Source organism: Anticarsia gemmatalis, chromosome 13 (assembly GCF_050436995.1).
Source record: "Anticarsia gemmatalis isolate Benzon Research Colony breed Stoneville strain chromosome 13, ilAntGemm2 primary, whole genome shotgun sequence".
In the NCBI taxonomy this organism is placed as follows: Eukaryota; Metazoa; Arthropoda; class Insecta; order Lepidoptera; family Erebidae; genus Anticarsia; species Anticarsia gemmatalis.
In genome coordinates, this window is record NC_134757.1 from 285049 (window position 1) to 308931 (window position 23883).

Below are 23883 nucleotides of genomic sequence, written 5' to 3' on the forward strand. Positions count from 1 at the left end.
TGTTTTAATTTTAGACTAGAGTTTGTCAGGTATTTTTGGGTAGATATAAATAGCTTTTCTTAAAGGTTGTTGTTGAGTTTGTTATCCTAAAATAACTTAACACGGCTATAGGTTAACTGAAGTAAATATCTACTAGCAATAGAGCTTATCACCCCAATAATCTTAGACATGTCGTGGCACAGGATCTTTTAAAAATGACAAATGCATGCATTTGCAATATTATTCCCATCGTACATAATACTGTCTTTAATGATAGTCCCTGGTTTAGTTTATTACTACTTATTTAAATTATATTATGTTCCTTAATTACTAGAGTAATACTGAAACAAATGCCTAAGGCCACAATTTTTCAATACATTACACTTTAAAACCAAAGCTAAACGCGATTCATGAGAGAGTTAATCTTCCTCTGAAGAAAAACTATCAATATTTTCTACACACGCATATTCCATATTTCCGTGTATACCAATCAAACAAGCTCCTCGTCAAATCGAACACATCAATACAGTATCTGTAATCACAGCTCCACAACGCTACACTATCTCTCATCAGTCCAGTCCACCAGCCTCCCAGCCACTATTGTGATCCACACAATAAGGCTCATTGTTCTACAGACTGACCACCGACGACTACTGATTACAATGTGTTTTTGTGTCTGAACTGTTTCAGTGAAAGACTGGCAGTGATTAGTTCGTGTAAATGAAAGAGTGCTCATCGTTGAGCCGATAGGTAGGGAATTTGCGGGAAATGAAGCAATTTTTACAAAAAAGAAATGGGTAACTGTGAAGCTTTTGGTCAGGTTTTAATTTTGCTATTAGATATATAATACTATATATCTAGTCAAACTTGCAAATAATTTCGCGTAATTTCACAAGTGCTTTAATTTTAAATTCATCACCGCTTGTAGACGACCACTGCTGGGTATAGCTACAAATTGATTTCTGCAAATTCGTGATCTTCTACTTCCTGCCTTTGTTACCAATTAAGTGTCTAGTCAATTTAATGCCACAGAAAGATCCTGACCCAAGAAAACCTTTGAGATCGCGAGCAATTTTGCCATTTCTAAATAAAGAAACTTACAAAGAGCGTATCAATAAGTAAATAAGTAGGGCAAAAGATATCACTTTCACAGAAAGAGCAATATAAGTTATTTCTCTCACGCCCGCGACTATACCGTCGTAACTGTCAATTACGAACACCGCTGTCACTCAAACTGTGGGTTTCTATATCTACCCACATACTGACAGTAGGTCTACCTTGGTTTACGGCTATCTAATAATGCAAGGATCAAAGTTCGCCTTGTAAGTTTTGCTGTTCTATCACTATTGAAGATATACATTATGCGGTTTTCTTCTTTTGTTAGTAGTTTTGTCGTGGAATCTGTGTTAGTATGTGATATATTATGTTTATCTGCTGATTTTCTTCTTTTTCTTACTCGTGGGTAGTGGTGAATTATTGTCAAAGTTGTTGAGAGCTCATCGTGTCATTATGATCAATAGAATAGCTGTTCTGATGGTCTAATCATGGTAGATGTTCAGTAGACTAAAGAATTTTCTTTCTTCTCGAGTACGAAGATTCCCAATTTGGGCAAAAACTTATTAATATAAAATTACTGCCTCCGTGGCGCAGTGGTTTCGGTCGCCACGCTGCTACCATTGCATCGGGTGATCATGGGTTCGATTTCTATACGGAACAATTATTTGTGCGTTCCAAAAATAATTGTTTCGAGTCTGGTTGTACTTTGTGTCCATTGATTGTATGTTTGTAAAAGTCCCCGCGACACAGGAGCAATTCTTAGTGCGGGAGATGTCTTTAAAAAAACAGAATGTTCTCAATCTATCTCGAAATTGGGTTACGTAGCATGATTTCTATTTACCACAAAACTCTTCAAAACTGCTATCTCAAGTAAATCAGTAATGAATTCCGGTCACATGTCGCAATTCCAGCGCACTGTATCAGCAATGAACAGTTCCAACAGCGCTGAGTTGACTCTTCGATGTAGACGTGCTAATACATACTAATAGGGGGACAGTGGGGATATCTGGTCTGAAAGGCATCGGTGGTTTTCAGTAAGATGACCACTAAAAATATTTTTTTGCAATTTACGATGCCAGTGTGGATTTATTTCCGTTTTGGATAAGGGTAGGTGATATTTTCCTCGTCCTGCCTACTGTTATTTACAAAGAAAATCGTATTTTGGAGCTTCCCGGTCGTCCTATATTATGAATTTTGAGATATTTTTAAATTTTTTCTTGTGATTTCTAAGAAGTGATTTATGTGGGAATTTATGCATAAAAGCATTCCTCGCAATCAACCATTAAAGAGCATTTTGAAAACCTACGATACACAAGGAATAAATAGTTTTAAAAAATCCACATCTTGCGAAAGACCTATGCTAATGCTACAAAGAAAGGATCACCATAGTTTTCCATATTCCACAGAAATATTCTTCATAAATCAAAACCGTTCTCTCCTGATCGTGCAAAGCCGCTCCACCTCAGTACTGGCGACAATTACGCACCTAAATCCAATTTATTCCCTTCTCCCCCCTTCCTCGCACCCCCCACCCCTCCTCCCACCTGTCTGGAATCGCCCTTCTATTGTGTACATCATATTATGGCTTGATATCATATCGATAGATGAAATATAGCTGCATCGATGTTGGACAAGTAATTGAAGGATTTTGAATTTGCACGTGATTTGTAGTAGGGAGGTGCAGTCTCGTTATTTGAAGTTAAACTGCTACTGCAGAATTTTAAACTACTGCTAGGTTAACTACTAACACTTGTGTACACGAAACTATTCCTTAATTAAGTCCGAATTGTGGTTGAGTAAATTTTGGACCCATGGACAACTTGACTGCATACAGAATGCAAATAGAATACTTTGCTCAATGTTGGTATTGTTTTTCATCTTACTACAACACTAATTATCTCCTTCTTTTCCTCAACATTTTTTCTTTCTTTTCACTCCTGAGGCAGACCCAACACCAAAAATTAACTACTTACTACAACGTTTAGTATATTTTACAAACAAGTACTGTGTGCTACAAGTTTACCAGCGAAAATCGGGCATTCAGGACTTTTACATACTTAATAAGTTGTTTTTGATTATTTTAAACGATTTAAAACTTAATCCATTTCCAAACAACAAGTAAACAGAAATCAAAAGCTACAAAACGGTCGGTTCCCCTCCATCAGTCGGCAGCCAACACAAGTATCCTGAGTGCACCCTCGCTGCAATCAGCCGTGAGGGAGAGAGGGAATATTGCCTTAATTACTGGCCAGACAGATTAGTACTCTCGTACCTACATCTACACGTAGATTGGCTTAACAGGACCTTTCTGTGGTTATATACACACTAGACTGGCCCTTTCTCTTACTTTTATGGTGATTACTCGGCTCCGGTAAGTCGTAGACGTGATCTTAGCATTTCTTTTGGATCTGGGTTCCAGATTGATAATAGTAGTATATGAATATTTACAATTGATGAAGATGAAAGATATTTGAACTATGCTTAACTATACAAAAAAATATGCACAATATCGCTGTCCATCGGGAACGTTCCTATCACGCTTCTAAACTGTATTTTCTATTGGTAACTACGTGCTTCGGAAGGCACGTAAAAATCCGGTACCGGTTGTTATCAAATAACATAACAGTCGTTATGCCTCGTCAAAGGCCTTTGGGCGGCTTGAACAACTTTGACACTAGGTTGATGATAAGAAGAAGAAGATTGATAATTAAAGAAAAAGAAACGTTGTATTACTATCCAATATGATGCGCTTATTAACGCAAACGTGTCAGCTTGCGAATCCGGATAATATAATCTGAGCCGAAACGTCCAACAATCTAAGGTACAGTGCGTCTGCGTGTTAATTCCCACACAATATCGATAGAAATACAATCGTAGGTACATAAATGAACATCACTGAAGAACTGTCTTCAGTCTTCATATACCATACTCCCGCCATAAGCCAGGACTCAGCGAACTCCCAAAGAGCACATAAGTATTTATAGCCCACTAGCTGACCCGCGCAACTTCGCTTGCGTCACATAAGAGAGAATGGGTCAGAATTTTCCATGTTTTTGTAACACTTTTTACTGTCACGAAAAATATTCTCAAAATTATTTATATCTCTAGTATAACGAAGTCGCGCTAAGGCATATCCGCCTATCCGTTAAAACAGTTGCCATGGCAACGAAATTTTGTTTATTCAATGTCATTATAATATTGATTTTTCGCGACTTCATTGAATTTTCAGAATTTTCCCGGGAAACGCGTCATTTTCCCGGGGTAAAAAGTAGCCTATGTCCTTTCTCGGATATCAAAATATCTCCATACCAAATTTAATGCAAATTGGTTCAGTAGTTTAGACGTGATTGAGTAGCAGACAGACAGACAGACAGACAGACAGACAGACAGAGTTACTTTCGCATTTATAATATTAGTATGGATAACTACACGGTGTTTGCAAGACATCGCGTGTCGACACTCGACACGACACCTGACACTCTCCCACGTGTCCCTTCACGGGGTCAAAGGTCAAATGCCACGGACGTTAATTTTAGAAATAAAGGAATTTGAGGTCCTACGGATTCGAGGTTATTTCGTCATTCGTATTTTATGAATATTAGGTCGGGGAAAAAGTCTTTTCGCATTGTAGCATGTATGAACTTGTAATAAAATCTATTTGGCTTCAAGAATTACAAATGAGTACACGGTTCATTAGGTTTCTTTCAGTGAGCTCGTGAGGTACCAAATATCGAGCTTTCTTGTATAGAGAAAAGATTTTATTACAAGTTCATACATACTATAATGCGAAAAGAGTCTTTCCCCGACCTAATACTTAGATTATATGTGCGAAATTATATCTGTCTGCCTATTATAAGTATACTGCTATTGATGCAGGATCAAACACAGGTTTGGTAATTTTGTGCATATACTTTTAAAAAATGGACTGTTCAACACAAAAAAAAATATTTTCCATTCGAACCACTAGTTTCTGTTATTCCCCCATATAGTGTCATAGTCATATGATTACTAAAGTAGCGTCCCTCAACTTAAATTAACTACAAGCAAGCGGTTACTTAGCTATTAAACAACGCTTCAATATTGTTGACACAATCTTCCCCTAACGACTAAATATGCTAAGGGCTCGTATACTTAAGGGTCGTTAGCAAAATCAGGCACTAGTCATACTATGCTTATAACCAGCCTGGTATTAATGCGAAAGTTTGTGAGAATAGATGTATGTATGTGTGATTGTTTGTTTGTTAGTCTTTCAGTCAAAACAATTGAACGAATTTTCGTGAACCAGATTGAATATCCTTTAATCCAGAAATATTTTTTCATGCGGACTAAGTCGCGGGCAGGAGTTAGTAAAGTATTATACATATATGTATGTATACGCAAAAGTTTGTGACGATGGATGTATGTATGTTTGTTAGACTTTCACGTTAACGTTTTTACCCCGAGAAATATTTTCAAACTAACGAAGTTGCGAGTAGAAGGCAGTCGACATTAAAAATATATTCTTCGAAATATAGAAAAAAAGGTAAATTTCTCAGCTATTATTTTAACACGTGATAAAGTCGTTACTTATAAAACAGACATTATTAAGAGAGTCACGTTCTAAAGAAATATTATAAACTATCCAGCTTATGTAAAGCGAGCTGTCTCAAGTATCACAAAGGAAGATTAATGGTAAGAAACTGCCGGGAAAATACCGTCTACCTAGCGCAGGGATCTAGGACAAACTGTGTTTTTCTTGTCTTTATTAAGATTTTCTCTGTAAAGTTCCGTAGAACTTGGAAGAGTCTTACGTTTAACTAGTTAAAGGAAGTTAAATAAGTTAAACTTTAAATGACTAATAATGTTGACCAATATTTGCAGACGTTTTCTGCTTCTTGATTCTTCCAAGGATCTATAAATCCAATTTACATAGTTCAGTTGCAGATAATTTTAGATAAAATAATACTCAGAAACCGTTTTCTGAGGATATAGACCTTAAAACCAAAACCTATGTGTAGCAATAATGTCGCTTTGGCGCAGTTTTAAGGCAGTTTATCTCATAGGTACCTTCAAAATCAAAATTAAATCATTTATTAATTTATGTCAAATGCTGACACTTATGATAGTCAATGATACAGAGAGTGAATTTACCGCCATTTCGGAAGGTAGGACTAATCAGAAGAGCTGGCAAGAAACTCCTGGCCATTCTTTTTAATCTCCAAACGGTTTTAACAAAATTTTATCTATACTAATATTAAAAATATGGAGAGCTTGTTTGTTTGTTTAAACGCGTTAATCTCAGGAACTACTGGTCCGATTTAAAAAATCTTTCAGTGTTAGATAGCCTATTTATCGAGGATATATCATCACGCTACAACCAATAGGAGCTGTGTAGCAGTAAAAAAGGTTACAAAAACGGGGAAAATTTTACCCATTTATTTATTTGACGCAAGCGAAGTTGCGCGGGTCAGCTAGTTAGGTATAAATCTTAAACTGAGTATTCTCTTAAAGCGTCAATATTTCATAACAGCTCAAAAGTGTCAATGCAACCTCCGTCCATCTATGGACCATTTCTCAGGCTTTTATAAAGCTATATCGTAAATGTCGGACGTTATTCTCGTCACGTGCTCCCTCGAGGCAGCCGTACAGCGGCGCTAGCATCAGGTCAAGACTTCAGATCCTCCGTGTTATGTAACTGTGACCGAGTTTCAGGATACTTACGATATATAAATGACTAGTTTTTACCCGCGACTTCGTCCGCCATCTAAATTTTTCCATGGGAATGCGTCATTTTCCTGGGGTAAAAGTAGCCTATGTCCTTTCTCGGGTATAAAAATATCTCCATACTAAATTTCATGCAAATTGGTTAGTAGTAAAGGCGTGATTGAATAACAGACAGACAGAGTTATTTTCGCATTTATAATATTAGTATAAGTGGATAAAGCTGGCAGCATTCACCAGATGATAAACAATTAGTGACGTAAGGAATTAGGGAAAATATGGCTTTTAATGACCTTAGCGCCATGTTAGTCCTTTACATCACTATTGCTTCATTGCGAGATGGTTTTTTTTAACTCATTAATGTCCCACTGCTGGACATGGGTCTCCTCTCCAGCGAGGATGGGGTGAGTCCTTGAGTCCACCATGCTGGTCGAATACGTGTTGGAGACGCAATATTATTTCTTATTTAATTAGCTTTGATGTATCGCTTAGAACAAGAAACCTGTAATCTTCTGTATTTTGGTGTCAAATATCAATGTCCAAAATTATTGCTTTTCGTAAAGTGATACACATTAAGCCAAGAGTCTTAGGGAAATGTAAAATAATATTAAGCTAAATATAACGTACACGAAAGAAAGAAAGTATAAAAGAGATATATCGTGAGTTCATTCTGAAAGCGAATTATACGAATCGTTTATATAAATGGGCACATAATTTCAGTTGAGACAACCGGCGTTACATCATGTCTGAAATATGGAATGATTTATTTTCTGAATCAGTTACATGACAAGGCTAAAGAACAAAGAGTTTTGTAAGAAAGTGGGTCAATATACCCATCGTTTCAGATGTTGAAACGGTATATAGATATTTGTGAAAACAAGAAAAAGCTGACTCTAATAATAAAACCTATCTATCTACTTATATACTGATGGAACAGTACAATTCCAGACTGCTTCTCTCAGATCATTATGAAAGCCTACCTTGATTTAAATCAAGAAATATTAGCAGGCTCAACTCCTGATCTTGAAAAAAGCATTGCATTGCTGGCAGAATCCTCGTTAAGGGCTTGGGAAGCTTGTCACATTTTAGGGGTTTAAATCTGACATGTTAGGAGGTGAGCTAGACATCTTGTAATAATAATGGGTTTCAGGCCCAGACACAAAAACCATTTTAAAAAAATACAAAAAATTAAAGGCTAGCATGACTCCAAAACAACACTTATATGAAAATCAGTGCTGTGCCTAGCACAGCGTATACTGATCTGTAGCCCTTTGTTGCACATAAATGTACTGACTTGTTATTAAGTTCTGTATTTGTGATGTTTCTTTATGTGTAACAAAAATAAATGGTTTATATTCAGGTTACATGTGAACTGGTTACACGGTGTTGAAATGTTGGCAGACATAGTTGAAATGATTGCAGTGTAAAGTTTCAGCGTTCGTTAAAACTTCGCGCACTTGAGTTGTTCGCGTGATTTTATATCAAGTTTAACTTCGTGTTTACCATATTTATGTTGCTGGGATATGTTGGATATTTGTTATATTGGGATTTATGTGTTCACTGAAACTGTTTAATTTGGAGTTACGATTTATATTATAACTAGCTGACCCGCGCAACTTCGCTTGCGTCACTTAAGATAATCATAATTTTCCCCGTTTTTGTAACATTTTTCACTGTTACTCTGCTCCTATTGGCCGTAGCGTGATGATATATAGCCTATAGCCTTCCTCGATAAATGGGCTATCTAACACTGAAAGAATTTTTCAAATCGGACCAGTAGTTCCCGAGATTAGCGCGTTCAAACAAACAAACAAACAAACAAACTATTCAGCTTTATAATATTAGTATTAGTATAGATATTGTTGAAGACGTATAATTAGGTTTTATTGTAGTGACGTATTTCAGTTTCTTATGTTACTGTTATACATGTTTTTACGATATTCATTCCACCTTTGGATATTTGATTTTTAGCAAAATGTTTTTCATTCTTTATCCTAATTAACCAGTTTTCCTATTGATAATTGCCTGATTAGTTTAAGTATAAACGCTCTAAAAAATACATTGGTAATATATTGAGTAAATATTACCTTTTAGTATACCTACTCAACTCAAGTAGATTTTTAGCTTTATATTTAAATACTTTAAAAAACAATGAAACACTTTTCCCTTTCTCATCTTTCTAGAGTCTATTCGCTAACAGACATTTTCCCTCGTGAGCCAGCACCACTGATGATACAAAGTTAAGAGCTATTAGTGTGATCAGCGCGAGGCGCCGGCCATTTCACTGATGGCTTCCATTTATTTCAATGTTCTCAACGCTAGGGGGCGCAGGTGTGCAGACCAACCTATTACAGTGTACGGTTAATTTTAAATATGTGGTTTTGGAGAAATTTTGTAGAGTTTGTTAACTTTTTTTTTCAAATGAATGTTTTTGTTTACTAGACAGGCGGTAAGCTGTTAACTTAACTTAAAACTAAACCTTAATTTGTAAATACAGAAAATCGTGCAATTTTTTTGTGAAAACTTTCATATCATTGATTGCCCAGCCATTTATTTGTACGTGATAAATAATAATTTTCAATTAGATATCACTAATTTTAATTATTTTTTAGTAAAGTTAAAATAAAACACTAAACTTATATACTGCTTCAACTACAATGCAAAAGTATAATCATTGTATTACTATTGTATTATTTTTACCTACTGAAAAGCAGGTTAGTATCCCAATAATACAGGTCAACTAATACAAATTAAAACTTTGGAGGTGCACAACTACGAAATAACAAACGAAAATAAAAACTCCTGAATCACAAACATTTACACGCTACATACATTCAAAACTAACGTAACATATATCCTAAAACAAAAACCTAATAACATCCCTCGTAAAAGTTTATATTGAAATAAATAAACATAGCACGCTCGCCCGGCGCCGCCCGTAAAACAAAAAACTGATATTGCCTCGTAAAACTTACTGTACATATGAAATTACAATACATTGACATACATACATAATATCACGCACTGATATTTACATCACAGTTTCTAAGGAAATTGGTTTTTGGTTAAGCAACCTTTGACGCGGACATTAAATTGATGGATAACATCTTATTAGCAAAGACAGATTCCCAAAACGACACAGTACGTTAAAGTAGTATTTCTGATGAACTTAGCCGTGCTCCTAAAAGCACAAAGTTAAAATTAAAAAGGCATGCCATTTTAAAAGATTTCACTCTAAAATTATTATGATAACTGGTTATCATATAAAAAAAACAATGCAAGCAATGTAAGCAACTCTCACTCCTACTCTATCATACATAAATAGCAAGATATTAAGAGTATATAGAACTGATGGACACATAGCCACTCTTAATTTTGCTAAATATTTGCTTCCTGTAATTATGGCCCCGTGGCCTTTCGTGACAATTACCTTAACTGCTGTGCAGATATCGACAACCACATTCACACTCTATTGATTTTCAATTTACATCCCTTTTAGTCTCTTTTCATCCCCATGACCAACCCATATAATCATACCTTTCTCAATATTTGCATACACACATGCCATTACAAAACCCTTTGCCAGCAGAGTATTAACGATATTTTGCATCCCAATCGAAAAAGGACGTAACATGATGTTGTCGTGTCAGCTTCCTTTCAGCAGCTTAGTACAGTAGAGCTACCAGGCTTTGGAATTGAAAAGCCGGACAGACAATTTAGTTTTACCCGACTTTTGGTCAAAAGTAAAATAAGACTTTTTATCGTCCACACTATTTCTGCTTCGCTGTTTAATTATAAAGTACTTTCTTTTTTTTTATTCGACCCCTGAACTGCTATTTTTATATAACCCAAAATTACAAGCGAGTAAAGACACACAGATCAATATTTTGGTACATACTTTTACACATATTCCTACAAAACCATTTTATGGTTTGACTGTAGCCGCCTCGAACTAAACATAACTAAAAACACATGTAAAAAATAAGCTAAATACGTAATAATAAATAGCTTACAATCAAAGCTTCTCATTCAAATGATACCACAGAAAATTACAAAAAGTCCTTTTATAAAACCTAATAAAAGCCGAAAAAGCCGTATACAGTCTAATTTCACTTGACTCACTACTGAAAAGCTTGCGAGTGTCCGGCTTAATCCTGACGCTTGGCAACAGTACCCATGTGTTGTTATTGGTGTCAGAAGCCTTCTGGAGCTGCCGACGTAGTGTAGGGCACTCGTTAAGAGGAGGTAATGCCCTCTCATCCCCCCTCCCCTACACCTCTCTCCTGCCGTCCAAGCCGTTTACAAGCCGTTCAGGAGCTGAATAGGTATTGAATGTTACAGGTTTTGTATTGAAGGGATTGCGGATTTCTAAGCGGTTGTGAAATGGAAATTAGGGCAGCAGTTCTCAAGCTTTTTGCAATAATAAGCCTGTAATGGTCCTTTAATACATGACCTTATTGATTTCTTTGATATCTTGTTTTTTTAAATAGTGGTAAAGAAAACTAGTGTAGGAAGGTTTTTATAGAAAACATAACAGAAATATTATATTTCCCGACTTTTTCCGATTTTACAGTGAGCTTTGGAGATGACTAATCGATATAACTTGTTATAAATATCAGCATCATGACGTTAACAGAAATATAAGTAATACAAAAGTTTAAAAGCATTGGTGTGAAAAAGAAAAATCTATGTTTAAAATTAAGTTAAAAAGTAAATCTTGGCCCAAAAATAAAGTATATTAGGGAGTTTGCAGAAGTTGTAAATGAGTTGAAACGCTGAAGATTATTAAACTTGTGACCGTGTCGATTTATACTCAAACTTCAGCAATTTGGACCGAGACCTTGAAACTTGGCGACGCACTCCCACAGTTTGTTTAATAGGGGATAATAGACTTTTATCTCCCTTTAAATATCTGGATTAATTTGATAAATTCGGAAGTTAGTTTGACAAGTTTTGTGACTTGATAACTAAAGTGCGGAACTTATTTTGATTATCTAATTTAGATTTCGTCACTTAATTGAGGCGTAAAAAAAATATAATATGGTGTTTTTATATACATTTTTTATCTACAATATACAGTGCATACGGATAAAGATCATTCAAGTATTGTTTCAACATATCCCCGGTTTCTGCGTACATTTAGCGGTATTTTATTTGAGAGATAAACTACTGCTAAATGTACCTCAGAAACCGGGGGTAAATCGAACTATCTACTCGACTTACCTACGAACATTTCAAGTAAATTCTCATACAGACATCTACAGTTAAACATATCAGTAGGATTTCAAACAGATAAAGCCACAGCAATTAATCTGCACAAAACTGCGGGGAAATCCGTTTACTATAAGCATAGCTACAGACTCATTGGTGATTAACAGTCGTCTACCGGTCTCCCCCGACCACTATACCTAGAGCCTTCTCTCCCCCCTGTATTTTTGTTTACAACCACCAAATGTACCAACACATTCTAGACGAAGGGTCAAAGTTAAATTGTCAAACGTGACAGCAAACAAAGGGTTCGGCCCTGAACGGTGACTAATTATAGAGCTCTTGTATGGAAGGCTAAATATTTTATGTGAATACCTTTGGACGTTTTTATGAAGGGTCGTAAAGGGCTATTTGATGTTATTAGGATAGGATTATCTGGCAGCTCATGATTTTATTATGCGTTGTACAGTCAGCATCGAATAATATTATATTGAAACGAGGCTGTTGTGTGTGGGAGCGTATTGTGAGAGAGAGAGAATCTTACTCTTTCACTTCTTGAAATAGGGGAAAAGAAATTACCAACACAATACTCAATTTCATTTGTAAATCTTAAGACACTGGTAACAACGACAAGCTTTTAATCATGATTTTTCAACTGTTGTTGATCTTACGATTATGGCAGCTACAAATGACAATAGAAGACCGTGATAAACTTATTTCAATATTAAGAAAGTTATTTCAGTGTTACTGTTAATTAACGGTTATCTGATAAGAATTTTAGTTCGGGATTAATTCAATCGTCGTAGGATATAAACCACCCACAATAACATACTCTTATTCCTCCGTCATTGCGAACTGTACCTTGATCAAAATGATTCTGCCCTGTAGCAAAACGTAACGGTTTACGGATCGTTTTGATGTGTCACAACTCACACACGGGTTCATGCATGTTTGATGTTGATGGAGGTTCATATGAGCCGGAATTAAGAACTCATATCCCGACCAACCGGAAAGTAATGCGTTATGGCCGAGATAATCATAAAAAGGCTATATATTTTATACTACAAGATTCCCGTGGTTTCGTCTGTGTTGTGGTTTTTACTTGTCGAATAATATAACCGATGTCCCTAACTGGGATAAAATCTATAATCTCTATAATCTTTTGCCAACCCTTTGTGACGTTAAAACAAAACGAAACGTTACACTCCCGCATTTATAATCTTAAAGTAGGGATTACGTTTGTATAGAGATAATTCTCAAGGAAGAAAATGGATTCTCTATAGTCGGAAATTAAGACAGAGTCTTTTCAGTCAAAATAATTATGATAGAGTAAGATTCAGTTACATTTTGACTACTACTTACAATATACAGAGAAACGGTCGTGACTTTAGATATAAACATCTAAGATTGTTAAGAAACATCGACACAAAAGTCACAGAACCAAGTATAAAGAAGACACTAAACAATCGTGAGTTCCTCTCTAAATTCGCTGAGTATCTTGACAAATTGAAGAGCCATTTTTTCCCTCGACCCTCGCACATTCGTTATCCGTATATTGAACTGAATCCTGGCGGGTTGCCAGCGAGAAATTGTTAAGTTCTACCAAGTTTTAATCTATGTAATGCTGTGGTTTACTAAAGTTAGCTAACTAACAGTTATGAGAACAATTTATTGGAATAGTTCGGATTGTTAGACAGGTGTTTGTTTGTGCGCGGAGACTATTGGCTATTACATTTACAGTTTTACACGGGAACTTTGTTCCTATTTACTCTGTTTGTTTACATCGTATTTACAGAGATAAAAATACTCCATACCTGATAAATTCAGTGCACAAGCTTTGCAGTTAAGAAAGAAGATTAGATAAAAAAGAATTATTTTATAAGTCATCTTTTTAAACAGGCATAGGCAATGGCGCCATCTCAAAATATGCTTTATTTGCCAACGTACTAAATGGCTTACACAGATAATTACATGAACATCAGCCAAACAGACGAAGTTAGCAATCGCACTAATATTTGCTCGTTGTAAACGATAACTGTCAACAAGTTCACCGCGCGGGGAGGCGAGCAATAGGCAATAGTTACCGACGGCACTGTTGGGGGCCCAGCGACGAGCCCTGAGGGAGCCCTCACGTTTCATTCACCCTCCGAATATGCTGCTGATTTCTATGCATGTTGCAGTTAAACACTGTTTTTTGAAGGAATGTAGATTTGCTGACGTGTATTATGCAATACGAAGTTTTTACTTCTTTACTTTGTCAGTGCAAAAGATTCAAATGCTACACAGTATTTTTTATGGTATGGTTAAGTTTCTAATTATTAAAATTCACTCTTAATTTTTAAGTTTATCTTTGTATTACTTTTAAGTTAAATGTGTTCAGAAATATAAATAAACATCAAAGAAATGTGGAATATATTTAATCCCGCTTGATTGGATACAAAGCCAAAAGGTTTGCAAAAGTATTGATGTATTTCAACTAGAAAATATGAAGAGCTAGCATGTTTTCTTACACATTGAACAATTCACGGCAACATGCACAACATGAGGGGAGTAATGCATTTATCTGAAGGGAAGCTTTGAACTCGCAAACTTTCGATTAAAGCAGAGGAGGGAACAACGCAATGTGGTGTACTTTGTCGAAAGCCTTCGAGCGTACCATTTTGATATTTCCTTCAAATTTCGCCAACGTATTAAGATGGTTTTTATTTTTACTTTGAAGTCTCAGTGTGTAATATTTATTTTCTGCGGATATTGCTTTTTTAATCTTGTAAAAGGTTTTTATACTTACACGAGAATGGTCTTACGTAAGACTTGAATGTTTAAACTACGGATACGTGTTTACTTTTGTAAACGCATAATCAAACTTAATAAGCTAAACTGTTTCGAATTAATTGAATCTAAATAGAATACTATTAAAGGAGGAAATGGGTAATAACTTTATTAAATTCACTTTTACAAACCTTATTAACTTCGGCTTAATCAAGAAATAAATCACATTATTTAGTGAATAAAACTTGTATGCACCGACGATGATCTTTTTGTCAAACTCGTGCTAAGACTCTTCATAGCAAAGAATACAATGTCTGCCTGTAGCAGCTATACATTCAAAGAAAGTTCTTCTTTAAGTATTGCATGCGAGTGCAACTGTAGCACATTTCGTGATGCAAATTCTCATCTTGTCCATGTTTAGTCGTAAATAAATAATTAGGTAAATGTCATGTAATTTATGTGTATATTTATTTGTTCAGATGAGATGTGGAGCAGCGTGGAGAGCGGGTGCGGGTCGGGGCGGGCGGTGCCGTGCGCGCGCGGCAAGCACTCGGCGACGCTGCTGGCGGGCCACGTGTACGTGCTCGGCGGCCGCGGCGCTGGCGGCGCTGTGCCGCTCCGGGACTTCTGGAGATATAGCCTTGGTAAGACTTGATCAGCTATAATCATAGACTTAGAGTGTAACACGCAGATGAAATGCAGATGGTTTAAAAATGATGGATTAAAAAGAAAAACAAGTTGGTGTTCAAGTTTGGGACAACTTACATACATATGCCCGGCGAGCGGTGCTTGTGATCTAGCATTAGTTGTAGAACAGAAACGAGTCCTTTCTACATGTTTACTGTCGAAAGCGTCAGGTGGCATGTTATATGGGCATAAATATGAGCTCATTCATTCGCATGCACGCGTTTGCAAATTGTCCTTTTAGGTAGTAAACTCGCCTATTCTTCCTTTTCTTTTAAGAAAAGACAAAGATCACATTTATGGTATAAAAAGCGTGAATAATAATGAGTAGATAGAGTAAATAGCGAGAGCTCGACAAACGCTCGACCTAATTACACGTAGTGCTCGAAGCGATCGACTGCGGAGGACACGTGCTCGAGGGCTCAGCCCCGGCCTGGCCCGCCTGCTGACGACAGACTCTTGAGCGAGCGCGATTGTCTCACGTGATAATGACGTTTAGTCGCTGTTTGTTTAGACCGTTTGATTTCATTTCCTTTGTGATAGTTGTTTTAGAAGATGTATTGCAATAATGTAAATGGATTGATGTCAAGATTTAGATACATTTAAGATTGCTCTGTGTTCGCAGTACCTACACTTCTTGATTTGTACAATTTGTTTGGCACTTTTAGATGAGTTCTACTTTTCGAGTCAATGCCTCAGCACTTTCATTAACAGTGAGCTAAAACGATATACGCATACTTTTTTTTTTCAACTTTTTACTTAGTTTCTCGTTGTGTTATTAGGTTATGCGGTGGTATACCGCATGTCATATACTAAATAAGGATTCGGAAGCCTAAATCTGGAAAGCCAGGCTTGGAATGAGTTGAGAGCTCTATGAACTTAAACTAAACATCATCATCGGCATTGTGTACTCCCAAGACCTACAGCTATAAATCGTCTTGCAATATTCTTCTACCACGTTATTCTTCTGTTCTTCCAGCGACTGGTAGGTGGGAGAAGCTGGAGTGCCGCGGGGAGCCTCCTCCGTCCCTGCAGGAGCACAGCGCGACGGCTCATGAGAACAAGCTGTACGTGTTCGGAGGCGAAGCCGGGGCTCTGTCCAATGAGACGCCACTGTGGATATATGATACTGAGGTATGTATGATCATAACGTGATATGACATGCTATAATAATGAAGGAAAACAAAGTCATTAAACCTGCACGCCTAAAAGTTCTTTAACACATTTTTTTTTGAGGGCATGCAATGTCCCCAACCCGCACGGTCAGCGTGAAGGACTCAAACCCCTTGTTCGGGGGGAGATCCTTGCCCAGGAGTGGGACACTCATTGGTTAAAAAAAACTCTTGCGTTAAGGTTTGATCTTACAATTGTTAAGAGAATTTCAGCCATAAGATAAACCCAGACCTGAAACAACTATTTGTGGAGCACGCAAAATATAGATGATGATAGCGGTACATGGTTTAATATTTTGAAATTCTGGCATATAAGTCAGTATAAGATTGTTAGTAATAAAAAGAATATGAATAAATAGCACTCCAAATGCTTGAAAGCCTCATTTATAAAGGCCTTATTAATTTACTTCAAAACTTTCAGTATGAAAACATTTCCGACATAAAAATCTTTATATGTATAAAACATACTTCACAATAATTGTGAAGGTTGTTTTCACCCTAATATGTTAAACGAGGTAAATGTAGGTTGATAGGTTCCTTGCATTGCATGACTCAGCGTGAGTACACAAGAAAATATAGAAAATTGCCTTCCGTATACACTTTACTTACTAAAATTAAATAGTTACGAATACTTGCAAATTTTGAGAAACGCGTTTTGCTACCTACAATGTTAGTCCCAGTAATACAGGGTGAGTATATTACCATACCCTGGACGCATTACTAAACTCCGCTTAACTATTGAGAAAGAAAAACTCAATAGAACAATAGTGCGACCCGGGACTCGAACCCAAGACCTCGTGATTAGCAATCGGATCAGATACACTCTCTGGTAGTGTATTAACGGGCTAAGTCAAAAAACTATTTGGATTTAAATGCTTATTACATCAGTATAGATAAATTTAATCAGCCTAGCCTGTCTTCCAACTTTGCTAGAGTCGGCTTCCAGTCACATGGAGCGACTGCCTCTCAGACCTCCACAACCCAGTTACCTAGGTGATAACACGATATCCTACGGTAAAACTGGTTGTTAGACTTTCAAGCTTCTGAATACTGGTAACAACTTCGAAAATGACAGCCGGCTAGATATACATCAGTAGAGACTGAACGACAGTTGTAATTTGTCCCCATGTCACGGGATTGTATAATGCCATTGATTTTCCATTGTTCGAGTTTCGCAAGGAGCTATGCCCTTGGAAGATTAGCATATAGTTGCGTGCTGCCTTCAGTGCAGTATTGAGCCGAGCCTTAAGACTCGAGAGCTACGGGGACACACGCGAGGCACTGACGCATAAGGGTTTACGAGTTGTGGCCAATTGTTTAGGGTGATAAGTAGGGCGTATATTGTGACAGTGTAACATGTTATGTTTGTTACTTAGGTTTTGTTTTTGCCGAAACATGTAACTCTATGATGTCCGTACTGTAAAAAACTTATATGGTAAGAATGTTTGGTTGGATAAACCTTAAATTACGACTTCCAGATGTTGAATTTGCCTACATAGCTTAAAAAACTCATGAATGAATGTGTTTTCTGGAGTCTCTTGAAATCATTTCTCACAAGAGTCACAAGTCAGTACGTATTGAGTATAAAAAAGAGGATCAACCTTCTTTATTAAGCAGAAACTCCTTAAACTACTTATACTTCTAACGGAATCAAATAGGCTAGTTTGTCGTTTACTTCAAGACTATCGTTACTTATTTAAAATTCTCAATAATTTCAATACAATCTTCTCTCCCTAGACTCAGATCTGGCGCAAGCTGGCGGGTCAGTCTGGCTACACGTCAACCCTGCGCCGGCGCGGGTCACGGGAGCCTCGCGGCGCCGGGCTGGGACCGCGCGGACGACGAGGTCACTCCGCTCATGCCCTCAAAGACTGTCTGCTCATCTACGGCGGATATAAGGACCTGAGGGGCTCTACCAATGAACTGTGGGCTTTTCATTATGGTAAGTGTTGTACATTGTTATTCTTAGCTATAGTTTGGTTTCTGTGTCTGTAACTTAATGGTGAAAAGAGAGACAGTTGTGCAGAGTTTCCAGGTCAAACGTCGAACTATCTCAAAGTATAAAGAAGAAAGTATTTTCCCAAAGATGTTATAAAACATGAGACTATAAACTACAGTAATCCAAAGATCACAAAAAGTTGTCTGATTTGTGTTCAATTTTACGCAGGCTTACATTGAAAAGAGTGATAAAATAGGGAGCACTTGACAACTGTCCCCACTTGATTACTCTATAAACAGCTCCTATAGAGTGTACTTCTTTTTTTTCTCTTTAACTCTAAGGCCGACGTGGATATGATTTCGGATATAATTTTGATAATTTTTCCTCGTTTCTTTCAGAGTCGGAGTCATGGCACCAGGTGCGCACGGTGGGCGCGGGCCCGGCGCGGCACCGGCACGCCGCCGCGCTGCACGACAACCGCCTGTACGTGCACGGCGGACAGTGCGACCTCAGGGACTGCAGCGACCTCTGGCACTATGATACTAGTATGTACAAACTTGTTAATAGATCCGAATCATCCAAAATAAGAAACTTACGAAGATTTTCAGGCAGGTTTACCGTACCCAAATCAAATTCCTTCCCAAAGTTCTTACGTTCCTTTGTTTTGTGTCAAAGTCATTTTCCTATTTTCAATATAAGATTCAAAAGCAAACTCATTAAAAGCTAACGCTACAAGGAGCACTAACAAAACGGACATATTCCTACCCATCTAATTAAACGAACGTCCTACTCAGAAAGGTTTTTCTAAAGTACCCCTACATCTTCTAGTGTCTCGCGTATGGAGCCAGGTCCGCTCGCCCGCCAAGCTGTCGCCCTCAGCCCGCAGCGGTCACGCGGGGCTCCGCGCCGGCGCACACCTCTACATCTTCGGCGGAGAAGTGCATGGACACTCCACCAACGAACTGTGGAGGTTCCACTTTGGTAAGTGCACTTTTATAACGGATATATTATGTTACAAGAGTACCAGTAATGGGAGCAACACGATATAATACTACTATTGAACTATTGCTGGTGCATACATGGTGATAATAACAATGTCATTAACATAATTATCGTATTTTTACCTTTCAGCAACAGAAACCTGGGAGCGAATAGTCCAATCCCTCAAGTGGCCGTCTCCCCGCGTGGACAGCTGCGCCCTGCTGATCCCGGCGGCTCCGCCCCGCGTCCGCTCCGCGCCTGCCAACAGGATGCACGCCAACAGACACTCGCTCAACACACGACCCGACCCTCCCGCCAGCCTTCTCAAAGAGATCTCCAAACTATCGTCCTTCCATATTCGAAGAGCAGCTAGGTGTTCATACAGCGTGTTAGCAGGAGACAGGGATTCTACTGAAAGTCTCGTTCGTCAAGAAGCAGCTGCACTGTCCAAGTCTCACTCCGCCTACGTCATCGATAAACGACAACCAGCCGATGGAGACGAAAGCCCACGAGAAGGAGACGTGCCGGAGTTCAGATCCGAAATGTCGAGAGAACCGATCTCCGTGCCAGATTTCGCTGATATGATTCTACCAACGCCTGTACTGTCTCCTATTGAAGCTACAAAGCTGGTATACTTGGACTCTGAAGAAGAAGAGGATATGAGACGAGAGATGGACAGTATGAAGAAGAAAGACATGTCTTTGAAGGACGGCAGAGTGACAGTAGTCACGATGCCTAAGTCTGCTTCAGTCAGGTTCACAAAAGACACCATTATTACTGATGAAGAAGACACGGAACTTTCTACTTCGGACTACGCGAGTGCAGAACGTGTGAATAGACTGTCAGGGAACTCTCTAGGGTTCAGTAACCCTCATTACCTTGGACCTGATGTTAGGAATCTAGGGGCTGCCTTGACGCCGGACTCTGGAGTCGGCCCGGGGGATATAGAGCTGCAGGACTTGAGTGAGAGACGTGCTAGAAGTGTACCGAGGAACGGAGAGACCCAGCTGCATCTACTACTCGTCGGTGGCAAGGAACCTCCTCACTTGGCACTCCTCCAGAACCCTCTCTCAATGTGGACCTACAGGTTGTTGTAATAGTGTTAGATCTTCGTCCATTAGAGGAACTAGTCTTCAGGTAGCCGTCGTCTTGACGTTTCCAGTTAGAATTCGTGGTTCGTTGAGATGTTTTTAAAGTTGTTCTTGAGCGACGCTTTTCGGAAAATTACGTCCAAATTAATTGATGTAAAGAAATTATGAGACTTTAGTGTTTAGGATGAAGTGCGCATGTTTTGTAAGAAACGGACATGGGTAACGCAAGAACACAAAAACGCCTTATTATGTAACTTGGCTTAACTGATAAACCTACGTTTTAGTATAGAATTTGGGACTACAGTCAAATCAAGTTTCATAATAAAGGTATAAAGTGTCTATTCTATACCTATGTGTAAGGTATCTCTAAACCAAAATTATATTTCAAAAATATATACTTACTACTTTATAAAACGTAAGAATACTCTAACATTTGTGATTCAAAGACATTGCCTGAAATTCACCAACTTATATAAAATTATTGAAATCGACTGACAGAGTCAATTAGTCATGAAAATGTGAACATTTGTGAAAACTGTAGTGCGTTACCGATGTCGCGAGTGTGGACAGTGTCAGGTACCGCCGAGTGCCAATACATGTATATTTAGATGTACGCCGTGTTTCATCACAATTACTGTGAGAATCGGGCAGTTGAGACTGTTGAGTACACCGACTACCAATATGTAACTTAGTTTTAAGTTTTATTGACTTGAACGTATGAAAATTAGTAGGTACCTTAGTCTTGTCGTACGTTATATTATTATGATTTAGTGGCTCTCGTGTTCTGACGGAATTTAAATAAAAAGTCGGATACGATCAGAATGAGTTTCTTAATAACATACCTAGTTTGGATAATAAGTATGCAGGTGCCTGATAAATAGTACAACTTACTATTTCATGGGGTTTTAAATTGCCTATAACAGCAACACAATCAATCACTGGGTTTCGTCTACCACATTGGGAATAGCGTAGTTGACGCTTACAATTTTTTTTTTTTAAATAAATCCTGAGATTGCGAAATTTGATTTACATAGGTACTTTGTTCAGATATTCAACTGCCTGATTCACAACAAATTATAGCTAGATGTTTCTTTAACGTTATTAGTTCCAATAGTTCCCTACTTCCAGTAGCTGTTATTCTGTTGTATTAAGTTTTATATTGTTACTTACTATTTGTTTTTATAGTGCAGACATCATTGTTTTGATATTATTATACTTTTTACTACAAATAATAATAATGTGTCCATAGTTCTGTGTGTTTAGCTGGCTAAACAAACTTACATGAAGGTATAAATTTGTCTCTTTTCTTTTCCATATATTAGAAAGAGATGCAAAATATTTTACCGTTTATTATGTAGATCTTTGTTAATTGAATTAAGTGTATAATATTTGTTTTGTACATTTAGAACATGAATGACGTTTCTCTATACATTCTTTTATTCTTGAGTTAGTTATAAGCAATTATGAATCTTGATTATTGAGATTATGGACAAAAATGCAATATTGTGTAGAATAAATCATTCCGGTTTAATGAAATCACAGGAAAGTCACTTCTTCGAACTATTACAATCGTGCGGACTACGTCACAATCAAAGAAAAAGTAAGAATGTGACATTAGCCCCCTTTACACACACTCTCTATCGCGTATGAAACAACAATCGCGCGTGCAAGGGAAAAGGAAAGACCACGTGCCGCACTCATCTGTCAAGCCGAGAATCACAATCGTAAGTGCGATCGAGATATTGTGCCATCTAACTTATACGGATAGCACTGAGCATGTCAACTTGCGAAATAGTGTGGCAAATTTTTATCACACGTTACTAGACAATTAGTGACTGGACAATTTAGGATAGGTGACTTTCTTATGGTTTTATAAGAAATATGACATGCTTTTATTTAAGTACATTGACTATATTATTTAATTTATCGTTGTGAACAGTTAGTTAATAAGCCATGTTGTGGGTATCTACTTAATTTGTTTATTGTTTAAATTAAGTTTTACATTGTTCCCTGTTTTTTATACTTTTTATTATGAATTTATGACATTATTCTTATGATATGGACGCGGGCGTTAATTAATAGTTACCTTCCTTTCAATATTAAATAAAACATAGGAGGTGTTTGTGTAAAAAGTGACCAAAATAAAGTCCCATCAATAAGGTTTGTAGAGCTTTTCACTAACAATATTTTTGTCTTTATTAAAATGTGGTCTTGCCCTAAGATCATATAAACAGAATTACAGTCGATGTTTCGATTCGTACACGGAACAAAATAATATTTATGTGATCTACAAATATTTATTTCGGGACTGGTTGTACTTTGTGTCCGTTGTTTGTATGTTTGTAAAAGTGTCCGCGGCACAATTGCAATTATTGGTGCGGGAGCTGCCTTAAAAAAGGGGAAAGAAGTCAGGCTATTTCATCTATAGATACTAGCCTTCCATTGAGTGGTGTTTGTAGCCCGCGTCCATCGCCAATGGCGTCCGGCCATTAGCTAGTATTGAGAACTGCGGCAGTAGCGTAACGCTAAGACTGAGTAGAGTAGCGCTCATCGTTCATTGTGTCCTGTACCGTTAGCTCTTTACCTTACCTTAATGTTCGTACACCCACACCAGGCGTATTATATTAAAATTAGAAGGTATTTCATAATGATTTTTGGATATCGGCTATGCTATACGCTGAATTTAACGCTGACATTCCATGTTTTACTAGATAACATTCTGATTCATATTTGGCAAGACAATTATTTTGTAATACGGCAATTCTAGATAAATGAAGAGTGAGGATTTTTTGTATTTTGTGTTTTGCAACTGACTTTTTAAACCATTTGAAAGTACATGTGTATTGTATCATATTACTTTATTTTCTCATAATAATTTTATTTTTAATGTTTTTTTTGTTTGTTATGTTATTCTATATACACCTGGTGTGGTTCCGATAGCCGTGTTGTATGTTTCCTAGCCACTTTTATATCGAACTACTGTGACAAGTGACAAGCATGCGTTTCATCAAATGCGATATTCGAAATGTTAATAAATGTAGTTATGTCGAATTTTTGCATTTTATTTTAATTACCCAAACTAACCTCTATTGTTAGTGTATATTTCAGAGCCTACAGCGAATAGATTCACAATTATGTTTCCGTAAATATGTAAATAAACAAAATCTGAATTGTCATAAACACTGAATAATAATGTCATATTTCATTAGATATTTAAATTTGTAGATATGTGTTCAATGAAATCGTAAGTTATAAGGCATTACAGGTCATATTTACAAACGATTATCATTCATTTATAATATAA

At 37.2% G+C, this 23883-nt stretch overlaps 1 protein-coding gene across 2 annotated transcripts in view; it reads left to right on the plus strand.

Annotated features, from left to right (window-relative positions):
• LOC142977988 (uncharacterized) overlaps positions 1-23823 on the plus strand; it is a 47995-nt gene extending 24172 nt beyond the window's left edge. For both annotated transcript variants that reach the window (XM_076122176.1, XM_076122178.1), the window contains exons 2-7: positions 15192-15356; positions 16376-16530; positions 18306-18510; positions 18906-19052; positions 19336-19488; positions 19639-23823. In XM_076122176.1, the coding sequence (XP_075978291.1) occupies positions 15192-15356; positions 16376-16530; positions 18306-18510; positions 18906-19052; positions 19336-19488; positions 19639-20585 (1772 nt within the window). In that variant the 3' untranslated portion in view covers positions 20586-23823. The remainder of the gene's footprint in view (positions 1-15191; positions 15357-16375; positions 16531-18305; positions 18511-18905; positions 19053-19335; positions 19489-19638) is intronic.
• The last annotated feature ends 60 nt before the right edge of the window (positions 23824-23883 follow it).